This window comes from Epinephelus lanceolatus, chromosome 2 (genome assembly GCF_041903045.1).
Source record: "Epinephelus lanceolatus isolate andai-2023 chromosome 2, ASM4190304v1, whole genome shotgun sequence".
NCBI classification, from domain to species: domain Eukaryota; kingdom Metazoa; phylum Chordata; class Actinopteri; order Perciformes; family Serranidae; genus Epinephelus; species Epinephelus lanceolatus.
This window is the reverse complement of record NC_135735.1, coordinates 36,282,001-36,301,656: the sequence shown is the minus strand read 5'-3', so window position 1 is coordinate 36,301,656 and position 19,656 is coordinate 36,282,001. Positions and strand designations below refer to the sequence as shown.

At 39.7% G+C, this 19,656-nt stretch overlaps 1 protein-coding gene across 1 annotated transcript; it reads left to right on the top strand.

Moving 5' to 3' along the window:
• Window positions 1–220: 220 nt before the first annotated feature.
• Window positions 221–19,278, top strand: mmp2 (matrix metallopeptidase 2). The gene is made up of 13 exons (XM_033629553.2): window positions 221–534; window positions 756–982; window positions 1,972–2,120; window positions 3,053–3,181; window positions 4,042–4,215; window positions 4,858–5,031; window positions 6,509–6,682; window positions 7,495–7,650; window positions 7,818–7,944; window positions 14,109–14,245; window positions 14,857–15,016; window positions 15,328–15,437; window positions 18,095–19,278. The coding sequence occupies exons 1-13, from the start codon at window positions 382–384 to the stop codon at window positions 18,196–18,198; spliced, it is 1,974 nt and encodes a 657-aa protein (XP_033485444.1). The 5' UTR covers window positions 221–381; the 3' UTR covers window positions 18,199–19,278.
• The last annotated feature ends 378 nt before the right edge of the window (window positions 19,279–19,656 follow it).

Genomic DNA, 19,656 nt, shown 5'->3' with positions numbered 1-19,656 from the left:
CCGTTAATAATCAGCCGTCATTTCTGGACATTCTTCCTTTTAATCTCGTGTTAGCACCCTCTTAGTCACTTCAAGTTTGCAAAAACAAGGCCGAGTGAGAAGTTCAGCCAGTAAGCATGAAATCATTCCTGTGTTTGATTGTGAGCTCCCCCGCGCCTATTTCCCAACCTGGAGACTGCGCAGAGAGCTGTCGGAGGAAAAAGTGCATGTGCAAGCAGAACTGAGAAAGTTCACAGAGCCGGGTTGCAGGATGTCCCGTTAAGGAGAGGAGGAAAAAAACCCTGCTGAGGAGCAGAAGCAACACAAGCTGACGGGGTGAAAGGAGTGCAGCTCATAGCGAACGGCATTTAGCACACAGAAGATACTGTTAAACTGGGCAAAATGGGCTCTCCGACGATATTAAGTTGTCGTCGGATTGTTCTGAAAGTGTTTTTGGTTCAGTTCATCGCTTTTCAAGCAACTTATGCTGCCCCTTCGCCTATTATTAGGTTTCCTGGAGACGATACTCCCAAAACAGACAAAGAAGTTGCTCTGGTAAGTTTATTGGTTGTTTTTTTGTTTTTGTTTTTTTTCCTGAGACTAGTCTAAGTAGGTCAGTCAGTTGTGAACAGTAACTGTAACAGAAGTTCCTCCTGAACTATGAGAACTGTACTGTTGGGGAATAGGTTGTACATTGTTTATCTAATAATTGCAATAATTTCATAGTTAATCCAGGAGAGTTTAACCATTTGTTTGTCTGTTTTTTCCTCCTCAAGCACTATCTGAATAAGTTTTATGGATGCCCACAAGACAGATGTAACCTTATGGTGCTCAAAGACACCCTGAAGAAAATGCAAAAGTTCTTCGCTTTGCAAGAAACTGGAGAGATTGATGCCAAAACTGTGGATATCATGAAAAAGCCCCGCTGTGGCGTACCAGATGTGGCCAATTACAACTTCTTCCACAGGAAACCCATGTGGCAGAAGAAAGACATCACCTACAGGTCAGGGAATTTACTTTACCTGCACATTTACTGAAGAGGCATTGGGTTACACTGTATTCTGACTCCAAGCTGGTAATACTCAAATAATGACATCATGGAAGTTTAAGCAGTATGGTTCATGTGAAAGGAAATAACATTAGAACTGGGTCCAATACTTAAGTTTTCCTGAGAAGCATTGCATATATCACATCAGAACAACATATATGATGTTTACCAGCGACTGAGAGGTAAAATAACTTAACCCCACCCAACTGTTGCTCGTAAATCCAACTGTAAGTATTGAGAAATATTACTCGAAATATGTCTGAGTCACTCAACAACACTACAGTTTGAAAGTAGTTCCCAAAGCAGTGTTTGATGAGTGCACAAAAGTATAAGCCAGAGTCTGTTTACTTCGAGAGATGAACCACAGCTTGGCCCAGCCTGACCCCCCCACCACCCTCCCCTCAACCTCCAAGTCCACCCAGCCCCCATCCACACGGTCGCTGAGCGCTTGCATCTTGTGTCTTGCTTACACCAGCATTCCTACACAGTGTGTGTCAGGTCTTTTGTTTTCGTTCTGTTTGAGGTTTGCAACAATGTGGAATCGGTTTATTTATATCAGTGGTTTTGTGTGCCCTGATCATTCCAGCCCGTCTGCCTCTGTGTTTGTAAGGAAGACTGCGAGCCAAAGACAACAGCGTCTGAGAGATCTTAGACTGTTTTAAGAAAGGGACTGTGTAGACAGGCATATAACAGGGTCTGTGGCTGAACACTGTTTCAGGAACCATTTTTACCAGATGATTCATAGACTGTTGTTGGCGCTGTTTAGCTGCTTTTCCATAGCTGATGTGAAGAAAACAGATCTTTTATTCTCCAAACATTACACTCAGAAAGCCACCATCACTGTCCTGATTACACACACTTTTTGTTTTTTTCATATATTTCGTCTTCACTTTCCTTGTTTGTCATTGTTTTAGAATGAAACTGACTTTCTGTTAACTCTGTAGGATCCTTGGATACTCTCCTGACCTGGATGAGGAAGTCATAAACGACGCTTTCTTCAGAGCCTTCAAAGTATGGAGTGACGTCACCCCACTCTCATTCACCCGCCTCATGGACGGAGAGGCTGACATCATGATTAACTTTGGCCGCAATGGTATGCCATGTAGACAGTGTATAGATAATGCACTGTATTTAAAAAATACTGTACTTAAAAAAAAAAAAAAAACGTAGTCAGCTGAACTATCGTCAGGGTATCTCTATATTATTGGGCAGTATAATCATTACATATGAGTTGGTGAAACTTGTTATTTTAGAACGCTGACACCACTATGTAGTGTGTGTCTGCAACACCAATTCCATAAAAAAGTAGGTTTATTTTTTATTAAAATGTCCCCATGTGACCTCAGAAAACCCTGCTGACTGTCACATCTGTCATCTTCATCTCAGTTTTGATCTCTTTTCTTTGGATATTGGAAACAGTAGTGAATGTTTAAACACTTGCCTCAATGGGGCACAGGAATGTTCTTGCAGGTTAGAATTCTAAGATTTAAGCACTTTAATAACTAAGTTAAGATTACGTGAAGTTGCCTTACACTTCCAAGAGGATAAATACAGCCATGTTAGGTCATAACCCAAGTCAGGACACAGTTGAACAGAAGTTCAGTGCCTCGTTGACTGATGACTAAGGAGCACTAACACAGACTACATGTTATTACAGTGACTTAACACTGCCAACCTATATTTTAGGAATACTTCTTCATGCAGGTCATTCGAGTCATTCCAACTAAAACAACCATTTGGTATTTAGACAGTGTTACAATGTCATTCTGTCTAGCCAGAGCTGCCCCGGTCAAGAAAACACAAACAAAAACAGCTACTCAAGAAGATGTGAAACTAAGGAATATTTGATGTTTTAAACACACACAAATGTCACATTACCTCAGAAATATTTTCCAACTGTTATTTTTAGTGCTTTCTTTTCCTCTTAATTTCTCTCACCGTTTAACTGGCTTGCTAATAGCTGCGCAGCTTTACTAGCTTTGATATTCACCTTGAACTGTTAATATTGAATGATGTCATTGATAGAGCACGGAGATGGTTACCCCTTTGACGGCAAAGACGGCCTCTTGGCTCATGCCTTCGCTCCAGGGCCAGGAATTGGGGGAGACTCCCACTTTGATGATGATGAACAGTGGACGCTGGGAGAAGGCCAAGGTAATGGAGAAACACTATTTAGAGAAAAAAAAAACAGTGTTGCAAATCCTCTGCTTCAGCTGTTTGTGATTTGTGAAGTCAGGATTTATTTAATTTGTATGAATTTGTGTAAAGATGCACTGAGCGAAAAATAGGTGACTGTCTTTTATTCAAATCAAATCATAGGTAACACTGATGAGATGTCAGGGCCGACTTACCCAACTTTTGACACTGATAATACATTTGACTCTTCAATTCTTTGTTTGGATTTTCTTAACTTTGTCTGAACTTTTTGGCACATGATATGACAAACCTCAGCCATCTGGAAGCTGAATAGAAAAAAAAGAAAATCTCTGTTGCACGTACTTGCGTTTGCACGCATTGACCCAGATAGTTTCATGTATTTCCCATTATTCTGATCCTCTTGTCTGAATTCAGCATTTGTGCAGAAGTAATCTATAACCCTATTTTCCTGTCTGTCTGCCTCTCTGTCTATCCCCTGGCACAACAAAGTCTGACAACACTTAAAATGCCTTTTTTCCAAAAAATAATTATTATTACTATTATATCAGTTATATCAAGTTTTATTCCCTTTACAGCAGTCCATGTTTACCATATTTCTGAGATGCTTACTATATTTAAAATCCTACTTTTTAAATGATCCTATAGTCCAGGTAGCTACTTGTTTCTGTTTAGTTCAAAACAATATTAGTTTACTTACTTGACGTATGCAGTCCATCAGTTTAACATCACGTCACCTTTATATTGGTTTGGGAAAATGGATGACAGTAATATAAAAAGTTTAAACAGCTTGTAGTAAAAACAAAAGTTACTGTTTCAACTTGGACAAGTGTCAATAAGATCCTTAATCTTTTCAACAGTGGTGAAGGTGAAGTATGGCAATGCTGATGGGGAGTTTTGTAAATTCCCCTTCCTGTTCATGGGCACCGAGTACAACAGCTGTACACCTCAGGGCCGTGACGACGGCTTCCTGTGGTGCTCAACCACTTACAACTTTGATGAAGATGGCAAATACGGCTTCTGCCCCCATGAATGTAAGTTCATCCTGTGGATCTGTTCTCTTTTTTGATGCAACAATGTGGCATTGCGATGTGGTGTCTGTATAGATTTGTAACTCAATGGCCCCACTTGACCTCAGCAGCAGTGGAGTCGTGCCCTACTTGCTACTTGCTAAACTGAATCTGAAGCAGCGTCTTCAATACTGGCAAAGTATCACATATCACATTTTTTGCTATATTCCAAGCTGTTCTGCTGATTTTGGACAGAAAGAAAGTAGGCTGAATAGTATGCCAGGAAAGTGTTGTTTTCTGTTTGGAGTGGATTATGGAATATTTCTTTTCCAAGTCACTGCCCCACTTTAGAACACTGGGCTTTGTTAAACATTTTGTTTATCTGTGTTGTATTGCTGTCCATGGTACTAACATGATCACATACCCATTACAGCTAAGTGCCAAACTACACATGTAGTGAGTTGTTTTATGTGAGAACATGAGTGAGGCCTGTTTGTACTGGAGACGTCTGCTCTGATTAGCATGATGAAAAATACTTCCATTCCACCTTTTTTCTTTATTCAGATTTCTCTTCTTCTCTGAGCACCTTTATCTCGCATCATCACTCAGAGGTCAAATCCACCGTATACAATGTCATTAATGTCTCTACTGATATTTGTTTTACAGTACTATTCACCATTGGTGGAAACGCAGAGGGCGCTCCATGTAAATTCCCTTTCACCTTTATGGGAGACACATATGATGGATGCACCACTCAGGGCAGGGATGATGGTTACCGCTGGTGTGCCACCACTGAGAACTATGACCAGGACAAAACCTTTGGGTTCTGCCCTGAAACTGGTAGGTGATGTCATCCACTGCCTGTTATGCCGATCATGTGATAAAATACTGCTTCAAGTAAAAACTTACTGTTCTGATCTCTGTAATGTAGACATACTATTGTTTACATTGGCCTGTTTATTTCAAAGCAAGTAATGCTCAGGAATTTTGAGTTAGCATGTTTTAGTTAAAAGTAAGCCCGTTTAATTAAACTCCAGATAATTTGCTGACAGGTATTCAGTAAAATTTCAACCCTCTACATGCACAGTGCATTCTCCCATCACACATGCAGCCCTGTCTGAGCCAAAGGACTTTGTGCTTTCAGTTAAGTTTTGATTACTGGAGTGGATATACTTTATATTTATTAGGATATTTCAGTTAACGAGCAGATATTAGCAGAAAGCAAAGCACACAGTTAACTTGTTAACACCTTCTGCCAGTTTTTACGAGCTAGCTGTTACCATGTGAGATGCACTGTAGCTTGGCAGAGCATGTTAATTGAGGAGTTTTAACGAATCTATATGCATTTATTTTTTATTGTAAAGCATTTATTTTATCAATGATGTGTTCTTTTAACCCCAGGTTTGCACACAGCCCACAGTGTCAGCTCTAATTTCAAAGTATCTTTTCCTGTTAGTTAACTTATTGCTAGCTATCTCATCACATGGCACATCTGACATGGATTATGTCTGCTTATGATATGGTAAAAAGTTTGTTTCTTTCTGCATATGACATGGTAAATACAGCCTTAGCAACTAACCCCTATATTTCAATTTATTCCCATTATATTCCATTAATTTCTCTTAATTCCCATGGAAAGTTTCCACCTTGATTATTTGTGGAATTTTGCAACTCTAGTCCTGTTTAAGGGTTATGTGGTTGCTTAGATGCATACAGTGCGTTTTACTGGCTTTGTGTATTTGGATGTGCAGTGTATGGTGCCCTGCCGTGTGTCGGTTGAAAGGAATGCTCCAGCCTGGGTTTTTGGTCTTGCTTGTGGTCTGCTGAATGGCTGTGAAAGTATTTTAATGTGCAGCGGCAGGACTTATTTTCCATTCTGTCAGTGGGACTGGTTTTAAGGGTTTAGGTAGTATAGTAGGGAGGGAGAAAGACAGAAAGAGGTTCCACCACTGGAGCTTTTATCTGGTTTTAATCGATTAGGAAAGTACCTTTGTCATAAACCCTTGCGTGATAGCTTGTGCTGAATTAGAAATGATTATTTAAAAAAAAAAAAAAACAGCATTAACCAGTGTTGCCAGATTGAAAATGATCTCTCTTTGAAAGAAAATCAATTTGGGCGGGTGCTTTTTGGTTTTGTGCCCTGTGGATTAGTTATTGATGTCATGCGTGTTGTGCCAGTGCTTTCATCATGCTGTTTTCAATATCATCTGCGCTCACTTCACAATACAGTACAAACTGTTCTGAAGAAACATTTTGGCATATGAATGAACCAGTTCACTACATATTTTATTGTTTTACCTTTTGTTGCTCCTCACAGCCATGTCGACAGTTGGAGGAAATGCAGAGGGAAGCCCCTGTGTCTTCCCCTTCACTTTCTTGGGTGACACCTATGAGGCCTGTACCACATCTGGACGCAGTGATGGCAAGACGTGGTGCGCTAGCACCAAGAGTTACGATGATGACCGCAAATGGGGTTTCTGTCCTGACCAAGGTATGAATAGTATTGATGGACGTGTTCTTGTGTATCCATTAATCTTTTTGTTACTGGCACAATCACAATGAAAAGAAAAATAAAGGTAAAGATCAGGGTTAGGTTGTTAGTCCGAAATGTCCTGATGAGAAAAATTCAAGTCATTCGGCATTCCAGAGAAATATCTTAATCATGTCCCATCATCATACTCCATGAAGGACCACCACTGGTACCCTGTAGCAACTGAAAGGTCTAATCATATCATCTAATTACTATTTTTTTTTCCTGTACATTATCGGAATTTTTTATGAAAGACTATTCACTATTAGACTTCAATAACCCAGTAGCAAGTAGTAACAAAATCTCTTTAGTCAAACAATACCTGCATTTGATCCTTTTGTACCCAGATATAGAGAAAAAAAGATTTGTATGGCTTTGCTCGCAGCTAATTAGCGTTCTTGGATTTAATGCAAGTGTGATTGGCCCATTAACGCAGCAGCTACAATACTATACAGTCTATACAGTCTGTGTTGCATGGTGTATTTACAGAGTTGCCATTTCAGTGTGCCAAGATATCACCAAAATGAAAATATAGCTATACTACATGTCTGTGGTGTCAAGTAGCATTTTATGCAGCTGCATTCCTCAGTTCACATGTTGGGTCTCAAATAAGGTAGAGAAAAAAAAAGTTATCAAATAAAGTACTCTATTGATATCGGTATGACTTCAAGGACAATGGTGCTGGTACTGGTATTGTTATTTCTTAAGTAATACCCAGGCCTAGTATTCACAGTTTACAGAGACATTTCGTCATGGCATTGCTGTGTTTTCAGGCTACAGTTTGTTCCTGGTGGCAGCCCATGAGTTTGGCCATGCCCTTGGCTTGGAGCATTCTCAGGACCCCGGAGCATTGATGGCCCCCGTTTACACTTTCACTAAAGACTTCAGACTTTCTAATGATGACATCAAAGGCATCCAGGAGCTCTACGGTGAGATGAAATGTCATGTGTGGCAAGTTTCCTGGACAGGGATTAAGCCTAATACTAGAACAAAAAAGGTGTCTTTTTCTTATTAGATGCCAGGAAAGAACCACGTACTGTAAGTGTGTAATCACTCCCTCAAAGATGAAATATTCTTGGAAATTTCTTATAAACAGGTGTGCCAACAGACAAGCCTTTGCCTCCAACCCAGGGTCCAGTCACTCCAATGGACATCTGTACAGAGCCAGTTGTGTTTGATGCTGTAGCACAGATCAGAGGAGAGACCTTCTTCTTCAAGGACAGGTAATCAAACAAGAAGTCATAATATTGTTCAACCTGAACCAGACTTCAGTATACATATCTCACATTAGGACCAAAATCAAAGGTCTTGACTATGTTGTTTGAATATGCTAGCTGTAATGTTTTCATTAGTTCTCTGAGTCATAAATGCAATATGAAGTCCATGTTTGTCTCTCTTGAAACCTGCAAGCACTGCCAACATCTTGTTGAATTTCCTGTCTGTGATCTATGGGAAGAACGACAAACAAACCCAATAGCCTACTGGAAAAAAAAATATGGCAGCCTACACGAGTCGGATTTCATAATCATTTCCTTGCAAACAATGAGCAGTTTGACATGAGGTTTCTTGTTAATTACCGTTTCTCATATTACAATCTTGTGCCACTTGAAGATTGTGGTTTAAATGCTTGTTTTATAATGTGACAATTAGTGAGAGGGAAAAACAAACTATTCCTCCACTCATGCAGTGACAACCAAAATAGTCATCAGTCATAAACACAGTCAACCGTTCTCTCCTCCACCGGCGCCAGTGAATGCAAAGTCTTGTAAGCTCACTGTGTCTACTGGCTGACCCTGTGTGGAAGAGGAGTTCCACAAAGTGCTGTGGTTTCATCAACAGTCTTTGTGAGTCACTGTATATTCCCGTAGGAAGGCAAACATACTCATCACAACAGCTGAAGTTCATTACAAATTCTCCTCAGAGTCATGTAGAACAAATGCAATAATGTGACAGAAAAGGAACTGATAGAAAACACAAATGGCATCCTTGTTAGGTACGATGTGTTAATGTTTCTACTGTAGCTGTGCTGAAACATTGACTCCTTGCAATTTCTTAGTTAACAGCTATATACCTGTCATGGCCGTAAATGTGTCCAAAGCAAACAGGCCAGCATACCTCTATACCGAAGAGTGTAGTCTTTCAGTTGGTCTGGTTTTCCTCTCTGAGAACCTTGAGTTACAAATTGTGAGAAACAAGCCACAATCCTGCTCACAAATCCTGCTTTAATACAGAATGACTTTTCACCTTGCCGTGGCTCCCTTCCACACATTTGCAGTGATCGTCAGAGCAGCACAGACAAACTTTGGCCAATTTTTTGGAAATCTAGCAGGGCTGAAACTTCATGCTCGGCTGCTCACACTTAAGATAAGGCTTTAATCAATCAATCAATCAATTTTATTTATAAAGCCCAATATCACAAATAACAGTTTGCCTCACAGGGCTTTACAGCATACGACATCCCTCTGTCCTTATGACCCTCGCAGCGGATAAGGAAAAACTCCCCAAAAAAAACCCTTTAACGGGGAAAAAAAAGGTAGAAACCTCAGGAAGAGCAACTGAGGAGGGATCCCTCTTCCAGGACGGGCAGACGTGCAATAGATGTCGTACAGAACAGATCAGCATAATAAATTAACAGTAATCCGTATGACACAATGAGACAGAGAGAGAGACAGAGAGAGAGACAGAGAGAGAGATGCAGGTAATAACAGTAGCTTACAACAACATTATTGAAAGTAATAATATTTATTTAGTCACCTAAAGTTAAATGAACTATGAAACCAACAGACGAGTGTATACCTGATAAACATCTGAACTCTTAATGACCAAATGATCTCATAAGAGGACACTGGAATTGCAGTCCTATCATTAATTGTAACATGCAGATGCCAAAATGCCATTTTGGTGCTTGCAGGGTATTGTAAGCTATGATATTCATTATATTCCCTATGTTTTACTTGAGACAAGGGGCTACACCATTGTTTGGGTATTTGTAGCTGGGCCAATTTTCACAAATGTATTAACTATTGCAATCCAGAGCAATCCCTTTCAGCCAGAAAGGGAAAAACACATTGGTCTGCCATGTACAGTAGCTAAAGTATGTCAAGAATTACAAAGTTGTATATAGATATATTGCATTCACTTTTAATTAGTTGACTTATTAAAGATGTTCTGGACATCATAGTGCGCTATTGTTCAGTAGCTCACAGTGCTTGTTGGCTCTCTTGTGTAACTATACAAGGCTTAGTGTGATATTTTCAAGCAATTCTAAATTTGATTTTTAGTTGTTATGTGAAAATGTTCTCAAGCACCAAAAGACTAAGAACTGATGTGAAGGGAAGAAATTGAGGACAGAGTAATCTCAAGGCACAGAAGTGAATGTAGAGTACAGTATATCTCTCTGAAGTCTGAGATTAGCAAAGTTTCAGTACAGGCCTGTTGTTCTGACCTTCACAGAGACTTAATGAGTTGCCTGAAGGCCATGTCAGGTTTGTGAGCTCTGGTACAAGCCAAGTTTTATTGCTTCAGAGAAAAAGCATTGCCCTCTGGGTTCCAGGGCTAATGCTCACTTGACTCTCCCATTGTAAAAGTAGGATCCCCCCCCTTTTCTCCTGGCTCAGCAAATTTATGATGTAGGACAAATCCTGACTTGATGCAATGAGTAATACTGAGTAATACACTCCCTGAGCTCAGCATAAAACTGTGTCTGTCTGGAGGCTTAAGGAGAAGGCAATTATAATGTCTGTCTCATAGAAACAGTGTGGCCAGCCTATTGAAGAGGTCTGCTGCAAGTTAACTATGGTCATGAGCTTGTATCCTAACATGTAGCCAACAGAGGCTGTTTGCAATATAGACCAATAAAATCTGGGCAAGCTGGATTACGTACATCATTAATACAAAAGCCAATCGCGTTAATCGCTGTCTCACACGGTAAACACATATGGACAAGGAACAGACTTCAACGCAACACCAGCAAAAAAACCTAAAAACTCCAGCAAAGAGCAGACCTGTCAGTACCGAGAGTTAGTATTAGCTAGGGGTGTAACAATTCACAAAATTCATGGTTTGGTTCATTACAGTGGTGTCACAGTTCGGTGCGCTTTCGATACAGCAAAAGAGTTGGAATGCCGGAAAAATGTTCTTGATTTTTAAAATGTTAAATCTATGAAACTAACATAATATGGGCTTTGCGGTTTTTTGTACAAAGCAGGAATTACAATCTGGATGGAAAAGACTTGTTAGAGTACTGGTAAAGCAAAGTCAGTCATTTATTTCTAAACACATTATACATGTTAGACAATACTTATTGAAAACAAGTGAAAAGACTGGGAGCCATGTAGCACTAAATTGTGGAGTTAGACCGTTAAACTGTTTTCCACCATTTCTGTGTCCAGGATTTTTTGGGCGGGCCTAAGCTTGCTTGACAATGCACTGGAACAATCTTGAACATAACACCCCTTCCCTACTATTTAAATACTACATTACCACTGACATTAGAGCACATAGGATCAATATAATTTCTGTTGCCCACTATGTGTCTTTTGCAATGTCCCTCAAGCTCTCTTAGCTCTTTCAGTCCAATAAATATGTGGAAAAAGATCTCTGTTAAATGCCACAATCAAATAAACACACACTAAACAGCCGTAAGTGATGTACCTTTCAGTCTATCTGGCCGTATCATCTACCCTGCTCACTGCTGGGAATGTGTGCTTTGTGCTAACGTTAGCTGCTGAATGAGAGGCTATAGCCATGCAACGACTCTTGTCCCCTGGTTTGTAGGGTGTGTGTGCCATGACTGTGTGTGCTACTGGCTTAGCTGCTGAAGTTAGTCCTTTCCTGCGCAGTGGCTCGGGGGTTGTGTTTGCTACTGTGCTACTGGGTTAGCTGCTATGTAGAGTCTGTAGCTGTGAGGCGGCTCGTTCCTTGGCACCGTGTGTCTGATCAGTTCAGTGTATTTGATTTGTAATGTGTACCGAACCAAAAGCCTGGTACCTAACATCAACTTAATCATATAACAGGCAATTGATCAGTCCACTTACTTTTAATGATCTATGCACACGACACAAAGTTTGCTTGGGGGCAGTCCTTTCCCACTGACCACCTGGGAGAGAGAGTATCTGCTGCATTACAGGGATTTCCGGAGCCTGCCTGGGCAGGGGTTGCTATGGTGATTAATTGGCTCGTTAACTAGCAGGCTAACAGAGCCTTTTCTACAAGGACCCTGGAGCTTCCTCTCACGATCTACTGGAAACCCCATCTTACCAGATATTATTGTATGTTTCACAAACACTAATGTGGTGTCAACCACTGCCAGTCAGCCTACAAGCTAACAAACAACATAAATAAAGGATGCTAACTACACTTGCCAATCTGATGCATCTGCTAGTTTCCAAATTTGGTGCACAATAGACTCCTTATCTGAGTCTGGGTCTGACTGAGGCTCAGACATGTATGGCTGAATCTCTCTGGTGTTTCCTCTAACACTAACATTAGCCATCTTGATGTAATCTGCTCTTTCCCTGGTCAACATAGTGCGAGCAGTGCATGAGAAAGCAGAAAGCGAAACTTACCACAAGCAAATTTCTCAGTGAGGGAGCAAGAGTAGATCTGCTTCCAGTCCCTTTTTAGAGTTTGTTGTAACTATTATATGGGAAAACCATGTTTAACTAAATATTAGTATTAATGTTTTCATTTCAGTCCTGGTTGATTTGGTGACCCCAGTGGTTACTTTGGTAACTGCAAGCGTGGTTTGTTACTGTAGCAAACACTGGATAAGCAGTTAGAGTGTCTGTTAACAGTGCAGCCAAAAAACTCAAGTTGTTTTAATAAAGAAGTTATTCAGAAATAATCATTTCCACTGATGAAGAAATGCCAAAAAAGGCTGACTTTCTCATTTTTGATGAATGGTTGTGGTCAGTCACTGCTGTGACAAACACATTGCGCTTCCTGTGGCTGCTTTACAGTAAAAGACACCCTGTGTTTCGCTAGTTGAACAATTTTAATCAGTGCCAGTAGAATATATTGCATTAGCAGTAACTTAGTACAGCTCTGACAAGTTATGTAAAGTTAGCAAACAACAAGGCTGTTATCAATTAGATAAATGTGCACTGGATTACACACATACCTTTTCCTGTGAATCCCTTGTGCTAGGTTGGCAATATAAAGCTAGCATGGAAATGGTGGACTCCGCCACCACAAATAAAAAAGACTATATAGAAACCTAATTACTATATGTGGCTGTGACAAAAAAAATGCGGACCATAAAGCTATCACTAAGAACACCCCTATAAGTTCCCGTTGGCCTTTCTATTAAATATATTTCCACTGGAAAGCAGTGAGTGTGATATTTAGGCTAAAATTAGTGGTTTTAATGACTCAGGCCCGTCTGTTTGCACGTTTTAGACCATTTATGGCAAATTACATACTTTACATTAAACTGTTCACAAGCTTAAAATGTGTATGGGATACAAAATCCATTAAAGTGAACATCATGGCTGCGTATGGTTTTATCAGTTACATTATTGTTGCATTGTAATGAATTACAGACCATAAACATCAACCTGCATTTCCACACAATTTTAACGGTACTTTGATAACAACAAATGTGGATAAAGGGATGACCTACTTGTAGATTTTAAGCCCCAGCAATAGTTTGAAAAACTCTCTTGCTGTTATGTAAAATACGGAATGATATATGCTATATGGCTCTGTCCTGTAAGTCTGTCCGCCTAACCAGCCACCAGGCAGATTATTTTTTCCTTTTTTTGTTATTAATTAAATAGAGAAAGGAAGAAAAGACAGAAAAGCCCTCAGGACATTGTTGGTATGCCGCATGAACAAATTGATCCACAAGAACACTGCTAAAATAATGCAATGCAATTTATGGATGGTTAGTTCAGTCTGAAATATGTCTCCTTATTCCTCCTGACAAATGTATACAAAACTTAGTTAGTGAAGTTTTATTCTCATCTGCATTTTATCTTAATTGCAAGCCATTTTTGCATTGGCTGATCTTTTCCTTTTTAAAAAATAGGTCAGTGGAAAAGAGTTTGGGAAGCTGCCGTTGTTGTGCAGCTGTGTATTGGAAATCCGGGCAAGATAGGTCTTGTTCCGCTGGCGTCTGCAGCCCCAGTCCTAACGAGAACCAGATGCTCATGAATCAGGCCATTGTGGCTGGCTCGGCCAGTGAAGCACTTGCACTAAAACCTCCTCTTACACACACACATACACACACACGCACACACACACACACACACACACACACACACACACGTCCCCCACCTCCTCATCATCCTCCTCTGCCCTTCTTTCATTCTCACTCTGATTTCATCCCCAGCTCATCTACCTTACAACCGCTCACCCACTCATTCTCTCATTCTCTTTCTGCCAGGTTCCTGTTCAGGTCAGTCAACTTCAGAAGCAAGCCCAACGGCCCTATGCTGGTGGCCACCTACTGGCCAGACCTGCCTGCCAAGATAGACGCTGCCTATGAAAATCCAGTGGAGGAAAAAACAGTGTTCTTTGCAGGTATGCAGGAGAAAACAAACTGAGAAGAAACATTTGATATACGTCTTTTTGAATATTGATGTTATATCACACGAACTGGTCACCCTGTTCATATCCTCCCTGTACCTCAATGATGATCAGAGCAACAGACAGTTCCACTTACTCACTCTTTTACAATGTGGACTCCCTGAACGGTCAGGCGTTTCTGCGAAGTGAAACATTAGGAGAAGCAGGAATGTTGGCTGAGCAGTCTTGTGTGTGGTGTGCACTCTTGGGACATTTGAGATATTCCACCATAGTTATTAGTGGTTTATGATACATTCTTTGCATTTTACTAATATGACAGCCTTCCTGAATACTGATGAAAAGTTACGTAATATATCCATCAGTTTTGAAGACATTAACAGCAGGGCTGGTTTGGCTATGGGGAAAACTTACCACCCTGAATGTTCAACCTATGATCTCACACTGACAATATAATATATTTGGTCAATAGATTTGTAGGAAAACGGGATGATACCTCGATCAGACAATATTGTGTTAAACAAATTACCTTGCATCAATAAAACATATGTCTGCAGTGTTGTTTTATCTTTGGTTCTACTTTTTAATTACAAATTCTTCTCTTCCAGGCAATGAAATGTGGATCTACAAAGCTGATGCACTGGAGTCTGGCTATCCCAAAAGGCTCTCCAGCCTTGAACTCCCCACTGACCTGCAGCAAATTGATGCTGCCTTCAACTTTAGGAAGAACAGGAAGACCTACCTATTTTCTGGGGACAAATTCTGGAGGTGAGGACGTGCAAAGCTCATACAACCATTTGTGAACCTAAAACCCTTGTCTAACACACCCTAACTTGTGCTGTTGGTGTCATCACCTCTTGTTGCAATACTGGGCTACGTCTGGATCTAGTTAGCATTTGGTGTGACCTAAGCTGCACTGTAAACCACAACAGCTCTGTTAGCCCTTGCACAACATGGGAATTCATAGTGTTGACGACTGACTGTTTTCTAAAGAGCTGTGAGTGGTGTCTGTTTATGTGGGAAAATTGTGAAGCATTAAAGGATTATACTGTACAAATGCATTCTTATTATGTGTACAGATACGATGAAGATAAGAAAAAGATGGACCCTGGCTTCCCCAAACTTATTGCTGATTCCTGGAATGGCATCCCAGATGGCATAGACTCTGCCTTCAGTCTTAATGGCATTGGTAAAAAAAAACTTTTACTTTAATTTGTGAATTTACATTATGTATCCTTATAAATCTGTATGATTTGAAAATGAAAAAAATTGATGAGAAGCTAGCAGCACCAGTTATGAATGCATGAACAAAACATATCAAAAAATGAAAGGACCATAGTGGAGGCTTTGTAGTGTGGTCTTTTGATATAAGTTATACATACTTAATATTACAGGCAACCATTTTCCAAAGTATACCACGTTTCAAACAGATTTTTTTAATCTACATCTTCTAAGCAGGACCAGTCATAAGCAAAGTCATTACAGTTGAACAAGACTAACTCTGCGTTCCAATACGCATACTACCATACTACATAGCATGCCAGAAAAATATTTAGTATGTCCCAATACATAGTATGTCAAAGGCAGTATGCCAAAAATACCAAGATGTTCCACTACATCTGGTTGAATTTTGCATGCAAGCCAGCATGCTTTTCTGGCTACTCTGACCCACAATGCAGCAGACGATGTGTCACATCAACTGAGTGGCAAACAAATGTCAGCTTGACAGCTGATTGACAGCTGTCAGAAGTCGCAATGACGGACGACAGTCCATTCAAGTAACTGATGACCAGTGGAATAGTTATTATAGGAATATTGATTAAGTAAATGAAATAATCATAAATATTACAGACAACAAAGGAACATGACTATGAAAATTACAATGAAAGAGAACTGCAGATGTAATTTCACTGTCACAAATATAATATATTAGAATTTACAATCTGTGCAACTATAGCTTTAAAGCTAAACTACATACATTGCAAAGTAAGAGTCCTCAGATCTCTCCAGGTTGATCTTCGTCTTTGGCAAATTCACTGAGTTGCGTTTGTTTTATCTCCAAGGTAACGGATATAAAAGCAAGAGGGTCAAAGTTCAGGGTGTAATGTGAGAAAGTAGTATGTCCAGCATATGGTGTGCATACAGTACATATTTTTTAAGGGCAGTTGCAGTACCTACTAAAAGTAAAAAGAAAAAGTATGCGATTCTGAACACACCCTAAGAGTCTACAGCCACACCGTCAGCCCTGTGAGACTGCAGTGGTGCTTTGAGCTACATGGTAACATTCAAACAATGACAATGCTAACATGCTGATATAAAGCAGGTATAATGTTAGTCATTGTCATCAGCACAAATGTCAACGTTGTGATGTGACTACATGAAGGTCAAAGAATTACTGAATTTATCCTCTGGGCACCATGGATATCTGTGCCAAATTTCATGATAACCCATCCAATAGTTCAGGCATTTCCCCAAAAACCAGAGATCTCAACCTCATGGTTTTGCTAGAGGCAAAGTTAGTGGATGATCAGAGTCAATAGTCTAAATCCTGTGGGGACCATGAATGTTTGTACATTAGAAATCCATCCAATTGTTAGACATAGTGGGATATTCAGTCTGGACCAAATGGTGGACCGGCCAATAGACAGACATCACCATCCCTAGACCCATGTTGCTGGCATGGCTAAAAATTAATCACATCATTTAGTGACAGTATGAATACTACAAACATAAACTAATCTTTAACAACACAAAATAAATGCTACACTTAAGTACCAGTCACTCTTGGAAAGACTACGAAAAATTGTGATGAAATAAACCAGCAATGATCACTGTATTAGTTGTAAATCAAAGAACAGAGACTAAACAGAAAAAGGCATACTCGGTTTACAACTATGTTTGAGTCTTTAAGAAGACCTAAGGGAAAGAAATGATTTTGTGGTGGTTGTGGTGCTTTGATTATAGCTGGATTAGAGCTGGTGCTCTGCGTGCTAGTTTATAGTGTTCAGGCTGGCATTCCTTCTGGTTAGATTGCAGGCAAATCCAGTCAGCTCTATCAGCAAGTCTGGCACTCTGCCTATGTCAATAAAACCCCTCATATCACAACACGGGCAAGCAATGACGCCATCTAGCCAGAAATGAACAGTTTCGAGGAACTGACTGAAAATGAGGAAGTAAAACGGGCCAAAGGGAGTAGTTCTAAAGATAGGGAGTCATCTGTGGCCTGATGTTGATGGAAGATAGTCAGAGGAAGAGCAGTTGCTTTATGTCTCTCATGCTTTAATTTGCTTTGAGCAAATACCTCATGATGACTCATGTTAGCTTCAGGGCATTGCAACTAGAATGCAATAAATATATGATAGTGAATTTAACATCATGACACCACCGGTAAACTTCCTCTGAGACAGAGTCAGCCATGTATCCTTGAGGTTAGAGGTGGTATGCATATTTTTGTCTGTGGCAAGCAACCAGGGATTTTTCCATTACTGCTCTCCTAACATACACACATTACTGTAAGCATCACGAAGTCCCTTCCCCACACAGTAGACAAACATATTTATATAAAGCAAGTCTGTGCCCCGCTACAGAGGTGCCTCTGTATGCTTTCTTATTAGCATGATTCAGAGAGAGAGGTTTAACATTGGCTTCAGCAGAGTCTTATTGGATGTTTTAACCCTTGTCACCTTTAATGCAACAGATTTTACTGTTAGTCTATATGCTTTAATTAAAAACTGCATATTTTACTATTATTGCATGGTCATTTTTTCTTGTTTTACACAAGCAATTTAAAATGGCAATTAGAACTTAAGCAAATAATGAAGTGTGTGTTATGCTTGTCTTTAACAGATTACAGCTACTTCTTCAAAGGAAACCACTATTTCAAACTTGAAGACAGCAGCTTGAAGATTGTCAAGTTGGGTGAAATCACAAAGGACTGGCTCGGTTGCTGAGCATTCCAAAGCGTCTCGCAACTGGCTAATTCCTGTAATGACATCTGGCCTCATGAGGGCATTGCCATAGTATCGCACACAACTTGAGGTTGCCGCAGTGCACACTGTTGTAAGTTTTTATCCTGGCAACTCTGCACGCTTCTGTGGGAGACACGTCCCTTCCAGCTTGTACGACCAGCCTCCAGCTTTGTTGACAGGCACCTCGGGACCTTTCTACACAGGCTGAACATAGGCAACTGGATATCTGCTTTATTACTGTGTGATGTTGACCTTTTATTTGTTATGCTGATGCAGATTTATTTCAATATGTATCCCCCGTTTTTATTGTTTCATTGTTTTTTTTGTCATTGTTTTTTTTAAAACTCAGACATCAGGTATGTCAACACTGCATTGAACGCAGTGCTATACTGTGCTGTGAGATATTGCCGTTTTATGCAAATTTAATTCTGAAAGACTGTTTTACACCATATGAGGAATTCATGTTGGCTTGGAATTGCTTCTATGTCCAGTGTACTAAGTGCATTTTTATAGATGTATCACTTTTTATTAATTCTCATTGTTGTGCAATACATTTGACAAAATGAATTTGCACAATGTGTTTGACCGAAAATGGTGCTTTAGAGATTGCTTTTTGCCTATAGTCCTATATATATAAATGTATACAGTATATATAAACATTTTATATTCTGTGTAACTATGCCTGGATACTTCATATCCCTTGGATGTTAGAAAGTAGTATTCGCAGGCACACATTATTCTTCATTTGGTTAGCACTTTGTATAGGACTATATAAGGGAACTGCTCTTTATGGAGACCAAATTATTGTTATGGGAACTCCATGTTGCATTTCTCTTTACTAATGGTACAGGAAGATTAAAGGCACAGGTTGCCTCTAGAGGCTGTATTGGTTTGCTGCATGATGGAATCATGACGAGTACCGCAGTAGTATTGTTTAATAATCTTTTTTTTTAATATTCTCCTTTTTTCTCTTGTTTTTTTAACAATACAGTCATTGTGTTTTGTGTTGTTTTTAATGCTTGTGCACTTTGTTACTGTCATCAATAAAGATGGTCATTATAATGTTGATTGTTGATAAACAGAGGAACAACTTCATATACATGGGAAAAAAGTCAAGTGATTAATGCAATTATGAATCTTTACCATTAAGCTTGTGAATTCAGCTACCAAATTACAGTGGTGGAAGAAATTTTCAAATCATTTACTTGAGCAGAGGTAGTAATACCACAAACTACGGTCCTGCATTCAAAGTATTACTTAGAGTAAATAAAAACATCTAAAATTAGTTGCACAAACTTGTATCAAAGGTAAGTACAGTAAATAAGATTTACTACATTGACGCCAGCTAAAAGCTACAACAAAGTGTTGTATAGCCTTGTTGAAAAAGTGTTAGGCTATAATGTGTAAACAACACTTAAATGTTGTAGCTAGCATCAGTGG

What these genes read in the sequence shown, in the direction of transcription:
- mmp2 (XM_033629553.2), top strand. Translation starts at nt 382, where the DNA reads ATGGGCTCTCCGACGATATTAAGTTGTCGTCGGATTGTTCTGAAAGTG. An exon ending in CAGACAAAGAAGTTGCTCTG is followed by an intron (nt 535 to 755) that starts GTAAGTTTATTG and finishes TTCCTCCTCAAG; the next exon opens with CACTATCTGAATAAGTTTTA. An exon ending in AAGAAAGACATCACCTACAG is followed by an intron (nt 983 to 1,971) that starts GTCAGGGAATTT and finishes TTAACTCTGTAG; the next exon opens with GATCCTTGGATACTCTCCTG.